This window comes from Antedon mediterranea, chromosome 5 (assembly GCF_964355755.1).
Source record: "Antedon mediterranea chromosome 5, ecAntMedi1.1, whole genome shotgun sequence".
NCBI lineage: Eukaryota > Metazoa > Echinodermata > Crinoidea > Comatulida > Antedonidae > Antedon > Antedon mediterranea.
In genome coordinates, this window is record NC_092674.1 from 28,567,306 (window position 1) to 28,594,181 (window position 26,876).

General features: G+C 32.3%; 2 protein-coding genes across 2 annotated transcripts in view; both read right to left on the bottom strand.

The window, feature by feature from the left end:
- LOC140050256 (rho guanine nucleotide exchange factor 17-like) overlaps positions 1-20,795 on the bottom strand; it is a 60,736-nt gene extending 39,941 nt beyond the window's left edge. The window contains exons 1-2 of the mRNA XM_072095369.1: positions 17,735-20,795; positions 9,259-9,336 (exon numbers count right to left, since the gene is read on the bottom strand). Of these exons, the coding sequence (XP_071951470.1) occupies positions 9,259-9,336; positions 17,735-20,383 (2,727 nt within the window). The 5' untranslated portion in view covers positions 20,384-20,795. The remainder of the gene's footprint in view (positions 1-9,258; positions 9,337-17,734) is intronic.
- Positions 20,796-22,823: 2,028 nt separating this feature from the next.
- On the bottom strand, positions 22,824-26,842 carry LOC140049394 (coiled-coil domain-containing protein 134-like). Its single transcript, XM_072094268.1, has 6 exons — positions 26,583-26,842; positions 25,513-25,634; positions 24,971-25,055; positions 24,202-24,380; positions 23,695-23,766; positions 22,824-23,270 (listed from the first exon to the last, which is right to left on the bottom strand). The coding sequence occupies exons 1-6, from the start codon at positions 26,728-26,730 to the stop codon at positions 23,181-23,183; spliced, it is 696 nt and encodes a 231-aa protein (XP_071950369.1). The 5' UTR covers positions 26,731-26,842; the 3' UTR covers positions 22,824-23,180.
- Positions 26,843-26,876: the final 34 nt, after the last annotated feature.

The following is a 26,876-nucleotide window of genomic DNA, read 5'->3' on the forward strand; positions in this document are numbered from 1 at the left end:
GCCGAGATAATTTCCTTCCGAAATTGCTATCTTAGTGTTTCATTTTGATACCGTCGCTATGTTAAAAATTGGAATAAATGGCGGGTCCTGTCATTTCACCTATTCTACACTGTATGTAATATGTATACAGATTATATTGTATATATAATATGACACAAAATAACAGAATTCAGCAATAACAACATATCATATTCTTCAGTTCAGGTCATATTGCCATAATCTTTTTCTGTGTGCAATATTCTAACGTATGACGTCTACGTGGCCTTTGTCGTGCGGATAACTAACTCGTCAAAGTGACGAGTTACATGTCTAGTTTTTTTTCTTTCCTTCTCCCCCATTTTTGTGTCTCACGTATCTCAAAAACTTGTAAACATAACATGTTATAACTTTGTCAGCATGAGGGCATTCACGTGAAGTTGTGCACCTCCTATTTTTGAATTATGTCAGAGTTGCGCAACATGACTTACGCACGATTTTATGAATTTCACATATTTAACATAGGTCAAAAACCAAATAACATTTTAAATTGAAACTTTGCAAAAGTTTAATTTATATCATGCGCTAACTTTTTGTTGAAAAAAAAATGCGTGTTTTACAAAAAGTTACGCGCGTACGCGCATTTAAATTTTCAAAATGCGCAAAATTAATTTCTAATCAACTTTCTACGCGTTTCATGTCATTTTGAGAATGTCAAAAATTCCCAGGCGCGCGCAAATTTTTACGCGCGTGGAACACACGTACCGTTAAAAACAGATTTTTTCGCGTGATTTATGTTTTTTCAGCCTTTTCTAGTAATTTTACCAACTTTTAAACAATTTCGACTTCAAATTACGTCATACGGGCACGTCGAATTGGATAATTTATGTGCGTTTTTGATGAAAAAGTTCAAAAATTTGTCAAAATTTGTCAAAATTATACATTTTTTTAAACAGTCGTAGTTTCTAAACTAAACGGTAAAAGTTATTTTTATTACGTATTTTGGAAGATGATGAGTTGGAGATCATGTATCATGCATCAATACGGCTTACCGGACATTGTGACGTCATCGTATGGCCATGCGAATATAAAAAATAGAATTTTTGTATCTTTCATCATAGCTCATCACATTTAATAGAGCGCATCTCCAATTATCTGTTTTCCATTTTCACCCCGATTTTTATATTATCTAGGTCAATCAACTATCTTTCGCATGAGTTAAAATATTTTAATTTTTATGACGTCATCATGTCTAAAAATGAAAATAACGTGGGTCACTTATTTTCATCTTTACAGTAAATTTCAATCTGTTATAGCTCGTCAGAATAAAACGTGATAATCATGATTAAAACGTTTTCTGGAAGCTATTGGATTGTAGATACGAATTCATGTAAACATTTTGCCAATCGGATGTTGTAACGTCATCATATGGCCAGTTGAATAAAAAAAGTCGTATTTTCATATTTTGCGTAATAGTTCATCACATTTAAAAGGGCGCGCATCTATATTTTACGTATTCAAATTTCTTCCACACGTTAATATGTTGTTGCTGAGATAATTTCCTTCCGAAATTGCTATCTTAGTGTTTCATTTTGATACCAAAGCCGTGTTAAAAATAAGTATAAACGGGGGGACCCGTAATTTCACCTATTCTACACTGTATGTAACATGTATACAGATTATACCGTTTGCACTGTATATACTATATGACACAAAATTGACAGAATTCAGCACTAACAGCATATGATATTCTTCAGTTCAGGTCATAATGTCATAATCTTTTTCCGTGTGCAAAATTCCAACGTATGACGTGCGCGTGGCGTTTGTCGTGCGGATAACTAACTCGTCAAAGTGACGAGTTTCATGTCTAGTTTTTAGTTATCCGCATTGAGCGGATAACTCCTTGTAACCGTCCTGGATCATTTTTTTCTTTATATTATTCTTCTTTCTTTCTCCTTCATTTTTGTGTCTCGCGTATCTCAAAAACTTGTAAACGTAATATTTCATAAATTTGTCATCATATGGACATTTACGTGAAGTTGTGCACCTCCTATTTTTGAATGACGTCAGAGTTGCGCAACGTGACTTACGCGCGATTTTATAAATTACAATGATTTATCATACGATAAAAACTAAAAGTGATTATTAATTGAAACTTGGTGTAAGGTTAATTCTTATCAAGGGTCAACTTTTTGTGTACTAAAAATGGCATGTTTTACAAGAAGTTACGCGCGCACGCGCATTTCTCCTCCATATTTGTGTCTCGCGTATCTCAAAAACTTGTAAACAAAACATTTCATAACTTTGGCAACATATGGGCATTCACGTGAAGTTGTGCACCTCCTATTGTGAATGACGTCAGAAATGCGCAACGTGACTTACGCGCGATTCTATGAATTTCGCGTATTTAACATAGATTGAAAACCATATAACAATTTAAATTGAAACTTAGCAAAAGTTTAATTTATATCTTGCGCTAACTTTTTGTGCACTAAAAATGACATGTTTTACACGAAGTTACGCGCGTTTAAAATTTTGAAATGCGAAAAATCAATTTCTAATCAACTTTGTACGCGTTTCTTGTCATTTTGAGCATATCAAAAATTCCCACGTGCGCGCAAATTTTTATACGCGCTGTTCGCACGTATCGTTAAAAACATACTTTTTTGCATGATTTATGTTTTTCTAGCCTTTTCTAGTAATTTTTTAAATTTAAAAAAGTTCAAAAATTCGTCAAAATTATGCCTTTTTTTAAACAGTCGTAGTTTCTGAACTAAACGGTTAAAATTATTTTTTTTACATATTCTGTAAGTAGATAAGTTGATATTAAGATATTTTAATTAATTTATGTTAATTTCCACTTAATTTGACCTCAAATGACCCCTTCGGAGGGTCATTTTTTCTGTGACTAATGACATAGAGTAGAATCCAAAAACGTTGAAAAACCTTTTTACGCAATTATTTCTAGGTTAAACGTTATTTTCCATCCACTAATTTTACATTTTCAAATTTCTTCTACACGCTAATATGTTCTTGCTGATATCATTTCATTCCGAATTTGCTATCTTAGTGTTTCATTTTGAAACCGTCGCCATGTTAAAAATTGGAATAAATAGCGGGTCCCGTAATTTAACCTATTCTACACTGTATGTGATATGTATACAGATTATACTGTGTATACTATATGACACAAAATAACAGAATTCAGCAATAAAAACATATCATATTCTTCAGTTCAGGTCATAACGCCATAATCTTTTTTCTGTGTGCGTGCACGTGGCGTTTGTCGTGCGGATAACTAACTCGTCAAAGTGACGAGTTTCATGTCTAGTTTTCTTCTTTCTTTCTCCTCTATTTTTGTGTCTCGCGTATCTCAAAAACGTGTAAACATAACATGTTATAACTTTGTCAGCATGAGGGCATTCAGGTGAAGTTGTGCACCTCCTATTTTTGAATAACGTCAGAGTTGCGCAACATGACTTACGCGCGTTTTTACGAATTTCGCATTTTTAACATAGATTGAAAACCATATAGCAATTTAAATTGAAACTTAACGAAAGTTTAATTGATATCTTGCGCTAACAGAATGTGAAAAAAAAATGGCATGTTTCACAGGAAGTTACGCGCGCACGCGCGTTTAAAATTTCAAAATGCGAAAAATCAATTTCTAATCAACTTTCTACGCGTTTCATGTCATTTTGAGCATGTAAAAAATTCCCACGTACGCGCATTTTTTTACGCGTGCGGTGCGCACGTAGCGTAGAAAACCATTTTTTTCGCGTGATTTATGTTCTTCCAGCCTTTTCTAGTAATTTTACCAACTTTTGAACAATTTAGACTTAAAATTACGTCATACGGGCACGTCGAATTGGATAATTTACGTGCATTTTTGATGAAAAAGTTCAAAAAGTCGTCAAAATTTGTCAAAATTATGCCCTTTTTTAAACAGTTATAGTTCCTAAACTAAACGGTGAAAGTTATTTTTATTGCATATTCTGAAAGGTGATGAGTTGTAGATTTTGAATCATGCATTAATATGGCTAACCGGACATTGTGACGTCACCGTATGCCCACGCGAATATAAAATATAGGATTTTTGTATCTTTCATCATAGCGCATGACATTTAATAGAGCGCATCTCCAATTATCTGTTTTCCATTTTTACCCCGATTTTTATATTATCTAGGTCAATCAACTATCTTTCGTATGAGTTAAAAATATTTTAATATTTATGACGTCATCATGTCTAAAAATGTAAATAACGTGGGTCACTTATTTTCGTCCTTACAGTAAATTTCAATCTGTTATAGCTCGTCAGAATAAAACGTGATAATCATGATTAAAACGTTTTCTGGAAGCTATTGGATTGTAGATACGAATTTATGTAAACATTTTCCCAATCGGATCTTGTGACGTCATCATATGGCCAGTTGAATAAAAAAAGTCGTATTTTCATATTTTGCGTAATAGTTCATTATATTTAAAAGGGTGCGCATCTATATTTTACGTATTCAAATTTCTTCTACACGTTAATATGTTGTTCCTGAGATAATTTCCTTCTGAAATTGCTATCCAAGTGTTTCATTTTGATACCGTCGCCATGTTAAAAATTGGAATAAATGGCGGGTCCCGTAATTTCACCTATTCTACACTGTATGTAATATGTATACAGATTATACTGTTTGCATGTACATACTATATGACACAAAATTGACAGAATTCAGCACTAACAGCATATCATATTCTTCAGTTCTTGTCATAATGCCATAATCTTTATCTGTGTGCAATATTCCAACGTATGACGTGCACGTGGCGTTTGTCGTGGTGCGGATAACTAACTCGTCAATGTGACGAGTTTCATGTCTAGTTTGTCATCTTCTTTCTTTCTGTATGATTTTTGTGTAACGCTTTTCTCTAAAACTTGCAAACATAACATTTTGTTAACTATGTTAACATTTTGACATTCACGTAACGTCGTCAAGCGAAGCTTTTCATGATGTTTACAATTGCGCAACGCGACGTACGCGCGATTTAACGATTTTCTCGTATTTAACATATGTCGAAAACCAAATAATATTTTAAAGTGAAACTTTGCAAAAGTTTAATTTATATCATGCGCTAACTGTCTGTTGAAAAAAAATTGCGTGTTTTACACAAAGTTACGCGCGCACGCGCATTTAAAATTTCAAAATGCGCAAAATTAATTTCTAATCAACTTTCTACGCGTTTCATGTCGTTTTAAGCATGTAAAAAATTCCCACGCGTGCGCACATTTTTACGTGTGCGGTGCGCACGTAGCATTGAAAACGTATTTTTTCGCGTGATTTATGTTTTTCCAGCTTTTTCTAGTAATTTTACCAAATTTTAAACAATTTCGACCTAAAGATACGTCATACGAGCACGTCCAATTGGACAATTTGCGCGCGTTTTTTATGAAAAGGTTAAAAAATTCGTTTAAAATATGCCTTTTTTTAAACAGTCGTAATTTCTAAACTAGACGGTCAAATTTTTGTGGATGACATATTCTGAAAGTAGATGAGTTTTAGATATCGGATCAGGTATTAATATGGCTAACCGGACATTGTGACGTCATCGTATGGCCACGCGAACATAAAATTTAGGATTTTTGTATCTTTCGTCATAGCTCATCACATTGAATAGAGCGCATCTCCACTTATCCGTTTTCCATTTTAACCCCGATTTTGATATTGTCTAGGTCAATCAAGTGTCTTTCGCATGAGTTAAAAATATTTTAATTTTTTTAACGTCATCATGCCTAAAAATTTAAATGACGTGTGGCATTAATTTCATCTTTACAGTAAATTTTAATCTGTTATAGCTCGTAAGAAAAAAATGTGATAATCACGATTAAAACTTTTTCTGGAAGCTATTGGATTGTAGATACGAAATTATGTAAAAATGTTGCCAATCGGATGTTGTGACGTCATCATATGGCCAGTTAAATGAAAAAGATCGTATTTTCATCTTTTGCGTCATAATTCATTACATTTAAAAGAGCGCGCATCAATATTTCACGTATACAAATTTCTTCTACACGTTAATACGTTGTTGCTGAGATAATTTCCTTTCGGAATTGCTACCTTCGCGTTTCATTTTAAAACCGTCAACATGTTAAAAATTGCAATAAATAGCGGGTCCCGTAATTTCACCTATTCTACACTGTATGTGATATGGATACAGATTATACTGTGTATACTATGTATGAATTTAAATAATAAAATTCAGCAATAACAACATATCATATTCTTCAGTTCAGGTCATAATGCCAACGTGAACACTTCCTTTTGTCCTCAACCTATCCCCTTAATGTTAATGTTGCACCACTTGCGCGGCGGATAACCAAACTCGTCAAAGTGACGAGTTACATGTCTAGTCTTTTTCTTAATCTTCTTTCTTTCTGTATGATTTTTGTGTAACGCTTTTCTCTAAAACTTGCAACTATAACATTTTGTTAACTATGTTAACATTTTGACATTTATGTAACGTCGTCAAGCGAAGCTTTTCATGATGTTTACAATCGCGCAACGTGACGTACGCGCGATTTAACGATTTTCTCGTATTTAACATATGTCGAAAACCAAATAACATTTTAAAGTGAAACTTTGCAAAAGTTTAATTTATATCATGCGCTAACCTTCTGTTGAAAAAAAATTGCGTGTTTTACACAAAGTTACGCGCGCACGCGCATTTAAAATTTCAAAATGCGCAAAATTAATTTCTAATCAACTTTCTACGCGTTTCATGTCGGTTTAAGCATGTCAAAAATTCCCACGCATGCGCACATTTTTACGTGTGCGGAGCGCACGTAGCATTGAAAACGTATTTTTTTCGCGTGATTTATGTTTTTCCAGCCTTTTCTAGTAATTTTACCAAATTTTAAACAATTTTGACTTAAAGATACGTCATACGAGCACGTCGAATTGGACAATTTGCGCGCGTTTTTTATGAAAACGTTAAAAAATTCGTTTAAAATATGCCTTTTTTAAAACAGTCGTAATTTCTAAACTAAACGGTCAACTTTTTGTGGATGGCATTTTCTGGAAGTAGATGAGTTGTAGATATTGGATCAGGTATTAATATGGCTAACCGGACATTGTGATGTCATCGTATGGCCACGCAAATATAAAATTTAGGATTTTGTATCTTTCGTCATAGCTCATCACATTGAATAGAGCGCATCTCCACTTATCCGTTTTCCATTTTCACCCCGATTTTGATATTGTCTAGGTCAATCAACTATCTTTCGCATGAGTTAAAAATATTTTAATTTTTTTTACGTCATCGTGCTTAAAAATTTAAATCACGTGTGGCATTAATTTCATCTTTACAGTAAATTTTAATCTGTTATAGCTCGTAAGAATAAAATGTGATAATCACGATTAAAACTTTTTCTGGAAGCTATTGGACTGTAGATACGAAATTATGTAAAAATGTTGCCAATCGGATGTTGTGACGTCATCATATGGCCAGTTAAATAAAAAAGGTCGTATTTTCATCTTTTGCGTCATAATTCATTACATTTAAACGAGCGCGCATCAATATTTCACGTATTCAAATTTCTTCTACATGCTAATACGTTGTTGCTGAGATAATTTCCTTTCGGAATTGCTACCTTCGCGTTTCATTTTAAAACCGTCAACATGTTAAAAATTGCAATAAATAGCGGGTCCCGTAATTTCACCTATTCTACACTGTATGTGATATGGATACAGATTATACTGTGTATACTACAGTATATATGAATTTAAACAATAAATTTCAGCAATAACAACATATCATATTCTTCAGTTCAGGTCATAATGCCAACGTGAACACTTCCTTTTGTCCTCAACCTATCCCCTTAATGTTAATGTTGCACCACTTGCGCGGCGGATAACCAAACTCGTCAAAGTGACGAGTTACATGTCTAGTCTTTATTTTTCTGTCCATGATAAAGTTTTATATACTTTTGATTTGTAGATTTCTTTGTACTATTTTTACTGTTTCAAATAAATATGAATATAAAATATCTACCATTCCTATATAACTTTTTCTTTAGCATCTTTCTACCTCTGCATACATTTTTAAAATGCATCAATTAAAAATTAAAAAAAATAAAAAAATCATGCAAAATTTAAAATTAAAAAATCATTTGTTGGAAGAGGTAAAAAACCAAATAAATAGGTATATATAATTTTTTTAAATATGTTTTCTTGGAATGGTCTATAATTACAAAGATCTGTTTATACCACTTTTTTTGACAAAATGAGCTAATCATAAAACCCTTCAACAAAATCTATATTATAAAGTCATTGTACTTTAAACAATCCATTACAATACATCATTGTCAGATCAAATCCTGCTCCTCCTTCCTATCAAATTAATTCCAAATAGAGTCTGATTGATAAAATAGAATCTATCTAATCTACTGAATTTAACCATTTTTTTCAATATCAGAATTTATACGAGAATTTACAAGCATGGATTCCATGCGGATTGGTGGTGAAAATCATGTCAAACTTATTCTACTGCAGTTACTGCAGTAAAAAAAACTACATTTTGTATGTACCTTTAAACCTTGTTTTTTGCCATTTGCCATACAGTACCATACAAGGTTTTTTTCTACAGTACTGTATTTAACCATTTTTTCAATATCAGAATTTATAGGAGAATTTACAAGAATGGATTCCTGGGGGAAATAGTGAGAATCATGTAAAAATTATTTTACTGCAGTTACTGCAGTAAAAAAAACATTTTTCTTTAACCTTGTTTCCATACCAAGTTTTTTTTGTACTGTTATTGCAGTAGTGCCTGATAAACTTTAATAAATCATACGTTATTATATAGTTGTAAAAAAAGTTTTTACTGCAGTAACTGCAGTAGAATAATTTTTACCCTATAGTACACTTAAAAGCAGAAAAATGGAAAATAACAAATATTTCTATAGAGATATCATGTCAAAATTATTCATTTTTGCTTCTTTTATTTTATGGTATAAAGTACTGTACGTTATATAGTTTTAAATAAGTTTTTACTGCAGTTACTGCAGTAGAATAGTTTTTACCCTTACCCTACCCTTAAAAGTAGAAAAGAGAAAAAAGCAAAAATAACAAACAAGTATAGAAAGATGACATGATCAGATTCCGCATGTAATGTATAGCTGTAAAGGTCATCGACTATTAAAGTAATCAAAATGCACTGTACATACAGCCTTACAGGCATGGCCAACTTGAAGCAAAACAATAGTTTGGGCCAAAATGACAACGATTTGTTAAAACTCACCTTAACAAGAGTTTCAAGACTCTGTACATAGGATTGTTCAGTGTGAAGCATACTATTAGCAACCTGCAGTCGTATATCCTATGGAAACAAAAAAAAAGGCATTACTTTACTTGTATAAAATTTTTCAAAAAAATGCTGGTTTTAATACTTTGAGGTGGTCATAAGAGCATGAAAATTCTAAGCATAGTTTATGCATAATTCCATGGTAAAATATAAAACAAAAATTATTAGTATTTTCTATACTATAGTGTAGTAGACACATACTTCTATTTGCATTGTGTTATTGCATGGAGTAATTATTATTACTCCATGATTATTGTAGCAAAATAAACAATGTTTTTTTAGCATTTTGGATATCAAGTTTGTTACAAGCTGTACTGAACTCTTTTTTAACATCCCTTCATTTTTGTTTTTACGTAAATATCTTATTTATATGATGAATGAATAAAGTAGGAATTGAATTAATTTGTTAATTCTCTACCTGACACTTGGGTTCAAATCAAGACTAGGTTTATTATAATGACAACACATACTCCATTATAAACATTAATTGTTCATTTCATGAATATAACATCTTAAACATGTAACTTGATTAAATCATATTTGTATCTCTGGTGGTACTGTTATTGTTGTACCCATCCTTGAAAAACAAAAGGTGACTGTCTAAGCACAGGTCGAAAAATGGTATTGATAAACACCCTCCTCTCCCTTTCTCACTTGCGATGTCACCTAAAACATCCCTACCCCTCCACCAACCATACCCTCCCGCAACAACCACCCAGCCGATCAGATGATATTTGACACAATATGCAAATCTTTCATCAAACACAATAAATCATGTTTTTTATCAGCATGTTTGTAGTTGTTATGATTCATGTACTACTATTAATTTATTTAATTGTTTTGGCATTTTGTTATGTGGATAATGTTTTAGGAATGCTGAGAGGTTCATTGTAACAGGTGTTCGGCTGTTATTATAATAATTTAAGAATGGTATGTTCTCAATTATTCCCAAAGTACTTGCCTAAGTATGGTTCAACAATTGTCTTTTATGATGGGAGGTTGTAGTTGGTCTTTTTTAGGGAGCTTTAAATTTGTGAACTAGTTATGTGTGTTAATTCATTGTGCATATGAAGGGCCATTTGGAACATACTTTCTTGCTCGACTCAAAACTAGTTTTGGTGGATTCTAGTTGCCATGAGATATGCTCAACGAACAAACGACACACTATATATGCATAGGTCATAGAAAAACAATTATGCTCATTGGCGAATCCAGGAATGTGAAATTTAGGAGGTGCCCGGGCCGAGTGGGCCCCCTTTAATCTGCCCCTGATGCTCAATAATTGTCAAATGAAAAGCACACCAGTCAACATATCAGGTGCTTTTGAAAGCGAAAGAGATAAAGTTCATATTATGAAATTATCGAGAAAAAAAAGCATAGAAAACATAGATCTACTGTAGAATTTTACTTTCAGAATCATTCAAGCGTGAATTCAGAATCACTCAAGCATGCGATTCAGAACAACTCATGCATGCAATTAACCTTAATATTTTCCTTCTTACAAAACAGTTTCAGCGATGACGGTGATTTAAGTAATCGGAAGGAAAATTCTATTCATAATTTATTGATATAAGATTACAATATTAGATATTAAATGTCATTGAATATTTTAGATAATAAACAATATAGACAATTAAATAAAATATTTATCAATTAAATTAATTCGCTTGTATTCAAAATAAATCATTCTATCTTGACAACAGTTTGTAATATGAAATTCCTATCTACATTGTCAGACATGTCACATAGTTAAACTCATATTTCTAAAAAAGTCAGTTGAGCAATTTATACATTTTTTCTTGGTATCAAAAGCATTTTGATTTTTTACTTATTCAAATTTCTGACTAATGTTGTACAAAACAGATATACAAGACATTGAAAGAAAAAAAAAGGGTATTTATGTGTTTATAACAGACAAAGAAATAAATCAAATCAATAAAAACACAACTCCAATAACATATGTCGTTATTGCAGTTTTAAAGAAGTAGTTACTGCAGTAACTGCAGTAGAATTATTTTGACATGATTACTTGAATCAAGAGGACGTGCAATTTATCCTAATGACAAACTTTGGATTGATTTGATTTTAATTTATTAGAAAAATCACTATAAAAAAAAACATACAAAGTGATAACATAAATTTCTAACTGGCTCACACAACATAAAGATAATTTATTAAATTGTCATTAAAATCTGTTGACAATCTTCCAGGAAATTGGTGTATATAAATTTATTTTCTTTTAAACAACAAGTAATTCTTGTCATTTTTATGTAACAGATCATAAAACCTCAATCAATTGGCTCACACAACATAAGATAATTTATTAAATTGTCATTAAAATCTGGTGACAATCTTCCAGGAAATTGGTCATAGATAAATTTATTTTCTTTATACAACTAGTAAATTCTTATCATTCTAATGTAACAGATCTTATATACTATTGGTCAATTCCAAAAAAGTATAAAATTGTTTTCACAAATCTGATATATAGCAGTTAGCAAACATTCTTGGAATTCCTGATGGCTAACTTTGACATTCTTGGACATAAATGAATTAAATTTTGTTTAAAAAAATGTATAATTCATTTTTTATAGGTTTGCTTGGTGAATGTACTATACAAATTGAACGAAAAATTTCAAAATGTTTAGGATGTATGGGCAGTGTCACCCACATGATGTTGATGCTCATATGGGTGAGCTGCTTTGAAGGGGTTTTTGTTTTGAGTTACAATTACTCCTCTGGGAGGATAAAGGCCTATTGTAAGTTTATCCAGGTAAAAGTATGACATAAAATGAAAAAAAATCCTTCAGTCATAGGGCCTGTTTCTGCTGCAACTGCTCAAAATACTGTATAAAATACGGTATTTTTTATACCGTATTTTTTAGTACCCCGTTTCTGCTAACAATACTTCTTGGGTGGTCGTGTTAAATTTCATCTTTTTTACCCAAATTGCCATTCATTTATTTGATCGATAATTAAAAGTCGCAATAAAGGAAGTTTTAAGTCTCACTTTCAACAGCCTAGCCCTAGTGATTGAGATATTGTGAGAGCACAGAAAACATCGTAATGGGGACAATTAATTTGTTCCTTCCCCGGCCCCGAGTTATTGTATTTTGCAATGTTGTACTGCTTTCGCAGGCTCTTCAGCTTTGAGTTTACTTGCTTTGGAGACAAGTCTATTCCATACTCCTGCTTCATTTTTTTTTAGAAATGTCTTTATAAATGTGGTTGTCCCTTTTATTACCTTTTAGTTGGCCAGACATTTTAGCTTCCCCACACACATTTATTTAGTAAAACTGTGACGTCTTCGTTCCACATTTTCGCCGAATATATCTATACACGGTGTGTAAAGCAGCTGACAGCGACAGAAAATAAAAACACGAATGTTGACCTTTTGTCATGTAAAAAAAAATACGGTATTTTTTATTGGCAGCAGAAACGGGTACAAAAAATACGGTATAAATTTGTAAATACCGTATTTTATCCACAAATTTTGTGGGGAAAATACGGTATACAAAATACAGTATATTTTTTATGAGCGCAGTTTCTGCTGCCAAAAATATACCGTATATATACGGTATTCAAAAAATACCGTATAATATACGGTATTTAGTTGGCAGCAGAAACAGGGCCATACATGCGATAACACAATATAAAAATAGTGGAAAAACTTGTTTATTATTGAATAATTTAAAACAAAATATTTTATTCATCTTTTCATTTTAGGTTTGTGCAAATTCAATTAATAATTAATAATTTAAGTCAACGCTATTTTATTTTTTTTTACATTTTATAAATGTCAAAGTGTTAATTTGTGAATAATTAAAAGCAGAAATATATTTTTTATTAACGTATTTTATTCAGCAATTTTTAGGCTTATTAATCGCAATTTGTCTGCAACTATTAAATATACACGTGCTATTTATATTTTTTTTTTTATTTGGTTTAAATTATTATGTTTAATACATTTTATTTTACTAATTTGCAACAGTTTTATTAAACTCGTTCCTATTAAAATAATATTCCAGCTATATTTTATATTATGCTGTGAAACTTTAAGTTTACATAAACTTCAGGAATTTCCAAATTCCTCATTTCATGTCATTTGAAAATGTAAGGAATTTTAAATATCTACTTCAACAATTCTTTTATCAGTGTTTGTATTTTGCTAAAATTAATATACCTCCTAATTATAGATATTTTGATCTATATTTAGCAAGTTTGTAACCAGATCTTCAAGAAGTAGTTTAACCTTAGGCCGCAATACCATATTTGTCATTATGTTGGACTCATTTTTTAACCACCTGTTATGGTACACTGCTGGAACCATCTCACAGCCTTCACTAAGTGCAGCATCTCCTGCAGGGCTAACTTTCCTCTAGGCCTGCAATGTTATACAACACCGCCATGATTTTACAATGGAGAATTTGAAAAGAAACCAAACTTTGGTGCAATATCTTTATGGAATGTTTGGCATTGCAAAATGGTAGCATGCCATGCTTCACTGGCACGCTATTGAGATCTGGGGAAGATACTGATATTTTAGATCCATTAAAGTTCAATAGCATTTAATATCAATAACATTAAAATCTAATAAAAAAAAAAAAACATGTTATTTAATTATTGTGGGGAAACATATACAGTACTTCATTCATGTGGTCATTTTATCTCATTATCAGCCCCTATGATTTTAGTAGTACTGTACACCCAAGATGGCCATTTGGGATTGAACTACATGTTTCCTATCTCTTTAATTTCTCATAACAGCATACATGACATAACATCAACATTTTTGGCACACATATAACTGCGCTTGTTGCTGTCGCGACAACTTGAAATGAATGAAATGTTAGGATTTTAATTAGTAGATTGAGCACTTAAACTTCACTCTATAAAGAGTAAAACTTCAGAAATAGACCCCCTATTAAAGCTTGGTTCCCACTTTGATACAACAAAGTACTGTAGGTGCAACTCAAGTGAGTTGGCCAATCACAAGAATAATAATAATAATAATAATAATAGTTCATTCTTACAGTATATAGCGCTCTACAAGCAAGCTTCTCTAAGCGAGAACATTATTACCGCAGTCATTTTTTGGATCAAACACGTATAGAAACTTCTATAATGCAGCTAGTAATCAGCGCAAAGTTGTGTCTTGATCTACCCATTTATACACCTGGGTGGAGAGAGGCAAACGTAAGTAAAGTATCTTGCCTTAGGATACAAGCAATGCGGCAAGAGTTGGATTCGAACCTCGGTCTCACGATCAGTAGTCCAACACCCTGCGCCACACGCCCTCACTAGAGACAGTACAGTTGACCTTCTCATTTACGTACCCCTTGGTCTGAGTGAGAGGTTTTTGTAAATGAAAAGTAAATGAGAATATTCGGGAAAAAAAGGCCCCTCTATAAAAATCTTTGGTCACCGTAAAAACATGCCCAAACTACAAAGGCCCTATGATGATCAAATTGATCAATGGTCATATAAATTTGAATTTTAATAGTTTTAGTCTATTCACTATTACCCACGTAAATAAACCTGAACCATAAAATATTAATTACTACACTACTCTTGTAAGTACAGTAAATATTTGATGAGCAAGAGTGCCAAGACTTAAGTGATGATAGTAGAAAATATAAGCTTTCTCCGGGGATCCGACCTAATACTGCTGCTTTATGGCACTGTGTATAAAGTTAAAGAATTTAAAGTTATATAGATGTGTGATATAAGAAAATAAACAAGGTTTTAAGCCTATATAATGAGGATACTGTATCTTCCATTCCTGACTTTAGAAAACTAGATAGAAATGGTGTACTGTAGTAATATTATTGTAATATTCAATATTGTACAGTATATTAGGGTTGGATCATTTCAAAATTATTCTATCACAGTTTACTGTAGTAAAACTACATTTGTTTACTTTATTTAAAGAGTAAACAGAATGTATTTACTGCAGTAAACTGCAATAGAATAATTTGGACATGGTCCCTTACAGGTATTACTGCCTATAAACCTGTATATAAATTAGCCTGAATCTATCTGGTAGCTAATTTTTAACTAGGCAACTTTTTATACAAAGCTAAATCATTTTTTATTTTTATTTTTAACATCAAAGGGTACAGTATACATTTAACAAGCCAACATACTGTACACAACATTGGTATTTGGGACTCGAGCAGTAATATACAGTAGTATATCTATCTAGTATTTATTAAAAGAGGTTGAAAACTCAACAAGGATTTATTCTTATGTCTACTGTATCTCTACTAGATTTAGCTCAGTGAGGCACCGTTTTTCTCGAAAAATAAATTTGTTTTTAGCACATAGTAAAACAACCTACAATATATCTTTAATTATTTATAATTCTACGAGACAAACATGTAGTTCGCATAAACATACACACATTACTCTCCTCAAGAAGACTAAATCTATCAACTAAACGTGATAATTCATACAGCTTTGAATTCCTTGATGACCTTAAAAAGAATTTGTTAATAAAAATAAAGTCAAATATTTTTAGTAACACTGTCAATGTACAGTAGGCTACTGTATTTAAGTATAAAATGAATTATTTATCATTTAAATATTTACTTCTAAATCATGTCAAAATGAATTAAATGCAAATTCTTTTAGAATAGAAATTTCAATGCAATATTCAATGACACAGTTTTCGTCTTATGTTTTACAATGACATGAGATGGTATCAGAGATAACAGTAATTACAGAATATACAGTACATGTATGTTGAGAAGTATGAAAATAATTTTCAGTGGCAATAACACCTGAGATTGAGAAGCAATAGTTTCAGTAATACATGAGATTTTTTTTCAAGAGAGGTGGGAAGAGGGATATAAGTGATGTACTGAAGATTCAAGAACATTTTATTTGATATAAAACAAAATAAACATTTTATCATTACTTATTAAGATCCTGTCCAAATTATTCTCTTGCAGTTTGTACAGTTTGTTACTCTAAAACTATGCAAAAGCATAGAATAGCAAGTCTTTTTGTCTTAGGTCAGACAATGGGGTTTTGGTTAATTTTTAACTTCTTTAATTTTGTCTTTTTATAGTAAGTGAAATCATCATTTTTGTTCATTTATTTTTCTACTAATAATATTGCTATAAAATACTTTATTGAAAGTAAAATTTGATTTGATTTTATTCAGGTTTCAACATAAAATTACAAGACAAAGATAAAAAATACAAATAGAAACATGCAAAGTATTGCCCAGTGTACACAAGAAATCTAGGATAGCCCATAAAGTCGAAAAAAAAGTTATTTGCAATGGGGTCCTAACTAAAAAATATGGCCTAATTAGAAGTTTGATTTTATTCCTCTTTATTTTTTGGGGAACAACACATCTTTAAAAGAGCATACCGGTACCTGTATTTACATTCACATCCAATTCTCACTATACACAGACATTGAATGAATGAATATTCATTTGGACTCAATGCATATAATGAGCACAGTGAAATCATTAACCTATTAAAAGTAAACCGGCTAGCTACTGTATCCATTTTTGTTTATCATGTGTCACGCATCACCGCATCGGTAATAAGTAATTCCATCATTCTAGTTAGAAGCGGCACCTGCAGATTCATGGATGATGCTTAAAAACAAGATTCAATTTGTTCAGGATTTGAAAGATCGATCGTGATGTTTCAGAACTGAACTATGCATCTATTCTTTTGTTGATTGGAATTGAATGAAGATTGAAAAGGTCACAAGGATATGAACTGAATATTTATACACAAAGGAGAAGTGTTTATAAAAATCATCTTTGATCAGATAATTAAATATAATAATATTCTATACAGTAATCCTTACTACAGTATAGAGTAAGTATTATATACTACTGTGTACAGTAGAGAGTAGGTATTGTACTTGTACTACTGTAAAGTATAACTGTGTTAAATAAAACACAGTAGGTTTCCAATTGTTCGCTTCGCAAGAAAGTGTCACCTTTTAGGCCTCTATATTCAGGGGACACTCATATTTAGGAGGAACTTTGTTGGGTCCCAAGGTCCCCACAAAAATGGATACTGTAACTAATTACAACTTTTAGCAGGATCCCAATGGAAATAAAGCTAATAAGCTTTTTTTGGTTATTCTGGAAAATCTTTTATATTAATGTCCGTAATTTATGTTATCACTTTGTATGTATTTTTTATGATGATTTTCCTAATAAATTCAAATCAAATCATACAGTAGCACATAATACTAATAATACAATGCTATCACAACGATTAGTTTTATACCTGAGAAAGTTAAATAATGTTCTTTGTTGAAAACCAAATACTATAAGTATAAATAAATAAATAAAAAAAGACAAAATGTCATCTACTTGCTCAACCAACAATTATAAAAATATTAAAGTCCAAAATTAAAATAATCAAATTGATCTTACCTGTTGTTTCTTCCGTCGTGTTGGCGAGATATCTCTCTGTTTACTTGTCCGAGGTAATGTAGACGATTGCGAAGTGGAAACTGTAGATATGGCTGTCTTAATACCCGATATATCTTTAAGTCTTAGATTAACATTTTTTGAAAGATTCGGCGTTGACTCCGATAGTGATAAACCTTGCGTAGGTCCTAGCGTCGGAGTCTGTGTATTGCGAGTTGGCGATAAAGTATATTTTCCAGAATTTTCTCGTTCACTTAAACTTATCGATCTTAAAATTGTATCAACTTTGGTAACATCTGCCGAGTCTAAAGATCCTGATTTTACAGTAAAACGGTCGTGATCGCTAACTGCTCTCTGATGGATGATTCTAATAAGAGGTGGTTTATCATGCACAATATTAAGATTTTGTTTTATTGCTTCTTGGCTTTCAGTCGATTCTACGGTGTTCGCTCCTCGGTTTCTCTTTTGAGATTTTCGTCTTTGAAGTTGAGGAGTCAATACTGGTTGGATGGGTTCTTCATCAATATGCAAAATTGGCTCAATATCTCCTGAGTTATTCAAACTTGTTTTCGAGTCCAGTGTAGAGTTCAAATCTTCTACCGATGTTTGAATTTTATCTCCATAAATCGGAGTCTGACCGGACATCATAGGATTGCTGGTGGACGATTGTATGTTTGGCGTGTAGTGTTCGGTTACAATGCCAGAATTTCCATTTGGCCAAGTTAAAGATTTTTTTTTCAAGGATTTTCCATTCTTTTCATTTGAATCAATGTTTGAGTTGATAACGCCACCAGGTTGGTAAGAGACTTCCTCCATGGCATGCAGGAATCCTTGATCAGCAACAGTTTCACTGATCGAGGTTGCAAGACTTGAATTAGAAAGACTACTTTCAGTACTGACTATGCTTCCTGCATAACCTGTTGATGGCGTCTCAACGCTTTCTTTACTCACTGTACCACGTAAAAGAGGACTAACCAAATTATTTTGTGGATATCGCTCTGGCGTGGGATCGCTTTTCCAACGATCGGTATCTCCATTCGACGAATAATTATCCAAAGTTGGTATTTCTCCGATGGCTAATTTTCTTCTTCGTCGCGTACTAGGCGTGGACGGATCTTCTGAAATTTTTGTGCCGTCAGATTTTCTGCCATTATCATGAATGTCAGTTTTGGGTTTTAGTGGTTTTAATGCTGCGTTTAACTGTTGAAATTGGTTAGGTGGTGTTGTGTGCTCCAATTTCTGTAAAATTTGTGGCAGTTCCGGTATTCTTAGACTCGTTTTTTTAACGTTCCTCTGTGGTGAAATTTGAGGAGATTCCTGACAGTCGGACAAAACGCATCCTTCATCAGAAAGATTTGTGTCATAGGAAGTGACACTGGGTGGTTCTGAAACTGGTGATATTGGACGAGATAAATTGTAAGGTGTGCTGTCCGCTGAGGGCGATACCGACCAAGAAGAAATTAACTGATTGCGTAACTTATTAGTAATATAATGTAAAGATCTTGGAGTTGGAAGGCTGTTTGTTGAATTATCATCACTGCTTTCAACATCTTTATTTGATGATTTTCTTAAAGACCATTTCAAATTACTATAATCAGTTCTTAAAGTTATCTCTGGACTAACTTGTGGGTGAGAATTTCCTTTACGCCAACCAAATGGTTGGGAAGCACTGTGCCTCATGTTTGTATTGCATCGATCTGAATACAATCCGCATTCGATATGAGCACCAGTGTCCGACATTGTTCTATGTAGCTTTGGGTTTACTCCGGATCTAGGATGACGATTCAAGGATGAATTCTGAATTGGTTTGTGCTCAAGTTGGTAGCCAGCTTCCATCTCGCACTCCAGATGTCTATGTTCTTGCGGACTCGTCTCTATATCCTTCACAGTATCAACGCTAGAAATGCTGGATCTCCGACTCGTTGATCTAGAGCTTATGGGGCTGAGCTCTTCAAACGACTGCAATGTCTTTTTCGTGACAGTAGCTAACCTAGTCAAGGCCAGAGGCTTGACTGGTTTAGCCAATGCTTTTCGGTTCAGTTGTTTAAAATCTGCTTTAACGTGATAGTTAAGGCAAGACCCTTCATATTCATCCATAGGTTCAAATCTATTGAAAACATAATCATCCTGTGAGGCCTGTTCGCTTGACGCTGTAGGCCTATATCTTTTCCGATGTTTACCACCGTTTGAAGAATATACTTGTCGACTATCTTGCTGATAAATATCAAATGGATTTGCACCTTCTCCTAATTTTAAGTGCCTAGGTAAAGTTGTGGATTTGCGTTTCATTGGCGTGACATCACCACCACCATATGCCATCCATCCACGTTGTTGAACTGGAGACACAAAATAAGAATCTTGTTGACCAGTAGGCCTAGAAGTAGTATCGTCTTTCCGAGAATGGAATTTAGAAGCACCGTTGTTATCATTTACTTTAGCCATATTCATTGCTAATGTACCTTGTTGGTCTGATACAAGCGGGGTATCATTTTGCTGTTGGTAGTACTCGATATGGCTACCATTAGATAATGTTAATAACTCCTCCCCATTAGGCGTTTCATTACCATCTTTATCCTCATTACACATCCACTCTAATCCAAATTCGCGGGTGAGGTAGCTGTTTCGACCCCTGCTAGGTGTCTGCTGAGACATAACGAAAATATCGTACCTTCATTAATATTCCACCAACACGAACATTAGATGAATGACCAATAATACGTTTTAAATTAAAGATTCCAATGTTAATTGAAGGCTCGATTTTAAGTCTCAATTACAAGCAAGCTCGTTGAATTCGTGTATAGTAATTTACTGCTTCAGCGCCACTAAAGATGTTTGTGTCTTACCACGGTAAACCATTTCTTGCAATCAAGCGATGGCGACCGAGTTCTTATCAACAATACTCCAATTGAACGCAGACAGAAAAAAGCATATCTACAAAATGACTGACATACCATTTACCAGCATTGACAACGTAAAACTTCGTAACTGTATGCATTCTTTCCCTTTAAAATACTTAACTATTCTCATCAGCTACACAACAACATCAATCGTCCTCCGTGGTTGCCGCCGTACTTATTTCCTTTGAAACCCCAATGGCATTAAAAAAAAACAATAAGGCATTGGTTCCGCTTCAGTTCACTTAGCCAACTGTTGAAATCTAAGAACAGCATGCGATGGCATTCTTTCATTTTTTTACCCTTTAAATTTGATTTATTTTTTTGTTTATTTATTAGTTGGCAAACAAAAAAATCATATTTATTTATTAATATTTTTAATAATAGTTGTTTTATTAACTTTTGGTCCAAATACCATAGACAATATAATTTTCTAAGCAAAAGGTAAACTAGATCGACGGAGTATCTTGAAGTTTTATAAAAAAAAAAATATCGCGCTCTTCTTTCATGTCATGTTAATTTTAGATAAAATTTGTAATTTGCATTTTTGATAATTTTGTATTAAAAACTAACATAATTCTTTGCAATCATAGGCAACAGCAGCAGAACCCCGTAATTGGTAGCCTTAATTTGTAAGTCAAATCGTGGACTAGTATATAGATACCTCCACGGTCAAACGTAGGTTTGGTTTCGGATATTAACGGTTTTTTTAAATAATAAATTTAGGTAAAACAAGTTATTATCTAAATTTAATTTATACTATAAATCCATGTTTAGACCAGGGAGTTGTTGTTTAATAGACTGAACTTAAATTTCTAGCCGCGTGATGGCGTACATCCATAATTCTATCAGTACATAAAACAATTACTGCATTACCTTTATTTTATTTTAGCGGTAAGACTGAGTACTAACTGAAAATTGGTAGATAATCGGCAGCAGGACTGTATTTATTCAAACGGTAGTTTAAAAAACAATTTAATTTTAATAAACATTCCATCCCCTTTTCAATTCAAATCTCTCCTAAAAATTATCAATAGTTATTCTTTTCATGTTGCGCTGTGAGACTCCTTCGGTAAAGACTTTATAAATGTTGGATATTATTATTTTATTAATAAATATATATTACTCTACCGTGATTTTGTAGACTAATCGTTAAAGATAATTATATTGTCCTCATTTTTTTTTAATAGGCGCGCCTACTGTATTAATGTCACATAATGAAGTTATTCACATTGACCAAAAATTGGATCGAAATTATTTCGTTTTTGATTATTGAATGGAACCGTTTATTTTGTCTTTTTATAAGTGAAAACAAATGTTTTTGTTTCTACGGATTCAACGTCTGATTTTATTAATTTTCCTTTGTCGTGATTTTGTGGGAGAATTCTTGAAAATGTATACATGTAGGGCGTTTTCCGTTTCAGAATAAATGAGGAAGAATTAAAAATAACTTTTCGGCTCAATGTTTCAGGGTGTGTGTACGTACGTATAAACGTACTGTACTTTGCGGCCGTGGTTCCGCAAGCGTAAAGTTTTTTCTATTGACGTCGTTTACACGCAAAATAAAAATAGGCACCTAATAAATAATATATTTCAGTTTTTAGCTCACTATGTCGGTCGGTCGGTTGGTAAACACTAACTCAAATTTTAACACACGACTGCAAACATGTATATGGACTTGTTTAAACAATACAATTATTTCATAAGCTTGAATCAGGAAAAACAAAAATAAAGATTTCACTGACAAAATAAGCGATTACATTTAACCATAAACCTGTTGTCTGGCAGACCATAGAGATATTATAACATAGGTAGACAATAAAGCGTGGTTCCCACTAGCGACGCAACACAAGGACGTATAACGCAACGCAAGTGAATTGACCAATCACAAGCGATGGCTTATTCGCTTGTGATTGCTATTAACTGTCTATAACTTCGCTTGTCATTGGTTAAAACGCTTGCGTTGCGTTTACGTCCTTGCGTTACGTTTTAGTGGGAACCAAGCTTTAGTTTTCAGTTGAATATTTTAGATTAGGTAAATATGTTTTTCAATAACAATACAGTATGAGACGATAAAATGGAATTAAAGTTATTTTTTCAGGTGAACAATATATAACATTATGATACATATACCAATAATTTGTACACAAATAACAAAGACATCCAAGTGCAAACACACTATATTTTTATTATCATCTATGTAACAAAGAACAATTTATTATTTATTTTTAAAGAAAATCTTAAAATTCCATTACTTTTCGTCCTATAATTTTTATTTCACTTTTCTATGAAAAAAAAAAAATTAAAAGCAAACTTTAAAAAAAAGAAAAATCCTAACATTAAATAGTTGTCATCTATTTCTTAAAGGCTTGTTTCTGTTTACTAGATATCCTATTACAAAATGTGGTACTAAGTGCGTGTTCAGTATAAAAATAGACAAAATTCGGCGGTAGATTATCAGCAAACTACTGTAATAGCTCATAATACTGTACTTTTTATTTAATAATTTCATAATTAAAAATATAAATTTTAAAACTAATTTTATAAAATGTTCACTACAATTCTACTTTGCTCATTCGTGGCCCTTTTTTCTTTGGTTTTTCCTTCTTTTTCTTCTTCTTTGGTTCAGATTTCTTTTCCTGAAACTACAAACAAAAATTATTGGAATAACTTTAAAGAAGTATTTTACCCCAGACTTTAATCACAATTATTTGAATATTATTTTGTAGTTTTAATAAAGTTAATCACTTCCGTAGAAAAAAAAATTAAGATCACTGACAAAATAGATTAAATTCAACCAAAAATTTATTGCTGGCAGCCAATATCACTATTTTTTGTTTTACATTACAGTTTTTAGGTAAATACATTTTTTTTTCGATCCAATTTTTGGTCAAAGTGGATAACTATTTTAATTTGACATTAATATGGCATATTCAACAATATTTTAACAATGTTTTAAGAATTATTTTTTCAGGGGAACAATAGATCATTAAAATATACATAATCTTTCCTACATGAAATGACCAATGGTAATTATTCGTAAAGTTAGAAAAAAAAATGAAGAAATACCTGTTTTTCTTTCTTTCTGTATGGATTATGGTATGATGGTTCTTTTGGTATAAATTCCATTTCCTGTGCCATCTATTTTCGACCGGATGAGAAAAAAATAGAAAAATATTTATCCTTAATATTTTATACTTTTTGGCACAACCAGATGCTCCTGGACTAGACTACTAGTTGATAGTTGGACAATGGAACATCCCATGAACCATGGCTTCTAGTGTAGAACCACTCTCTCATACTACCTTCAACTGATTTGCTTTTTGAATGGGCTATCTGTAGTTTATCAAAGTAATAAATGAAAGCAAACTAGCTATTGTGAAACTTCAGGTAGAGCTAATGGGTGTGAAAAGACCATTATGAAATTTAAAGTGTTATCATTTCGAAAGAGAAATAAATCAAATTTGGAGACAAGTTGTCGTAACTAAATTAAAATCATAATTACAACTAAATACTTTCATTACAATAGTAACAAAACAATATTATCATAATTAAAAGAAAAAAAATTATTCTTACTAAATGAAAAAGCTGTTTATGAATATCATCGAGAAAATCAGTCCTTTCTGCAAAATCCATCCCCCACCTTAACTCATCCATAAAATTTTTATTTTTGTCAAAAACTTTGTGAGAAATGTCCGGTAAGCGAAGAACAATGTCTCCTACAAATGCAACGTTTTCAAGAACTACAGACATCACTACAAAAAAACAGTAATATGAAGTTAAGAGTCACATAGATTATTTGGCTTATCATTATAGTTTATACAGTCAAATATAATGATAAAAGTAATTCCAATTAAAAAGAAAGTAAAAAATAAAACATATAAATTATGAAACAAAAAGGCGCACCCCACAAACTCAATGTGTAAATGCTTTTACAATCACAAATAAAAAACACTTTCATAATCAAAGAATTTTAAAGTGGATCTCCACCCAGAAAATTCTATTTTTCATACATTTCAACTGTTACTTAAAAATATTGCTGTAACTTTCAATTAAACATACTTATACATAATATAAGCTGAGAAAGTCTGAGTGGAGTCCCACTTTAACGGAAGGATAGAATAATTGTCTGTGTCTGCCGGAGAGTTCTGTTGGAGTTTGTCTTAGCCAGACACAAGATCAAAGGACTTTTACGAGTTCCTATATTGGCAAGGAAAGCTCAGTGTCCTGTTGCCAGATTGCCTTGGTTGGGTTAACTATTTCACATATTTTCTTATCTCTACAAAAACATACTTTCAGCATATTTCTCTCTATTAATTTTTAAAACACAAAATTATGTACGTACTGCTCCTAGTTGCTTCATCTGAAGGCAATGGCATCCCAGGTTCAAAGCTACTTTCTGATAGGAGTTTCCGAGCTTCAGAAAAAACCTGTAAACAAAATTATTTAAACTTATTAACTACAGCAAACGAAACTATATATTGTGTACGCTTAAAAGTAACATTTAATCCAAATTCCAACATTATGTCCATGAGGATCATGAACCAGCCAGATGGCAGGGAATTTTTATAACTCTTCTATACAAAATAGGTAGGTTAGTAGGCAATAATAATAATAATGTGTCAACGTTAATGTCCTCACTCCTGAGGGCGATCAAAGCATATTGATCGAAACGTCGAGAAACTCAACAGTTCTTTTCAGAACTAATATACATATACATGGTGTACCGCAAACTTTTTATCAACAATGTGTAAACGGCTATGAGTGCACAATGCCTCAACTCAGGGGCCCCTGAGTTTGAGGACCCATTAGGAGTGCTACAGGGGCCTATGCCTCCTGCGTTACGCCACTCACGGCCACTGTGTGTAAAATGGCTCTGCTAAGTACCTGTACAACTCTGTCTCTTATTAATTCCACCATTTGGAACTGCTTCTGGTAGTCGTAACTATCCAGCATCTCCTCTACAGCTTGCACATGCTGAGCTCGCTTTTGTAGAAATAATTTTTGGTCTGTTTCGATAACATTGTTAAGATAAAATTTCTATATTTTGATCTCAAATAATTTAAAGATGTATTGTCCCTTGAAACACAAAAAAATGAAGGTCAAAATATTCTAAATTTAAAGTGGCCATATCAAAGTAATATTAAAGTTATTCACTTTAAGTCGAAAATTTGAGCCAAAAACAACAAGTTTACGTAATTAACAGGTAAATTAGTTTGATTACATTTCATCTGGAAAATCGTCACGAGTGAAAGTAAACAAAGATTTCAAACCATGAGTATGCATTATGTATATGCTAAATTAGGATTGTTTACAACTCGTCACGGTTAAGAAGGTATTTTCACACAGATCATGAGGAAGTTTTATGATTATGCATACAGAGTAGCCAAACAAGCGCGTTTCATTATGGGATATGTTTTGATTGAAAACTTTGACTGGAAGTCAAAGTTATTTTTTAAACAAAAAAACGTCTGTATTTCAGTTAATTATTTTTTTTTTCGAAAATTTTTGGGTGATAGTTAATAACTATTATGATACTTCAAAATGACCCACCTTTTTTCGAAATCTTTTATTTTTTATTTTTTTGGAATTAGTCAAAGGGACAATACATCTTTAATATCAATTACAAATTTAATTATAGCAAACCTCCACTCAATTATTGTTTATTTAATATTAATGAATGATCTAGGAGGGAAACGTTTAATTTGGTATAAAGGAGTAGTTTGTTTGTGCTACTCAGCTGTACTTTCACACTAATCACAGACTCAGTCACCTAAATAAATCTCTTCATACAATTATTTCATACACATTTATTAAAGATTATAAATAATAAAATAAAATGATAAAATTACAATATCTTTTACAGATCCACCCCATTTGTGTCCTATAAAAATGATATTATTTTTTGCCAAAAAAAAAAGCTAGCCCGAAGTGGCCTAAGTTATAAATAAGGATACACGTCTCCAAGGCTTTGTCGGCCTCTGCTGCATCATCATTTTTGGCCCCTCCTTTTCCAGGTGGTTCGGTGGGTTGATTTTGATCAGACTGAACAACAGCAAAAATAACCAAAAAGAGTAGAACTAGGAATGATATTCGTTGATTCATAATTAATAAATGTAAACACTAACAGATAACTTGCATCATAATAAAATCATGATAATTTTAAAGGGAACACAGTAAAAAGGACTAAACGACGAAGTTTTGTTCGCGTACTTCGGTGGTGTCACCTGATAGTTTTTTTAATTTCTTTT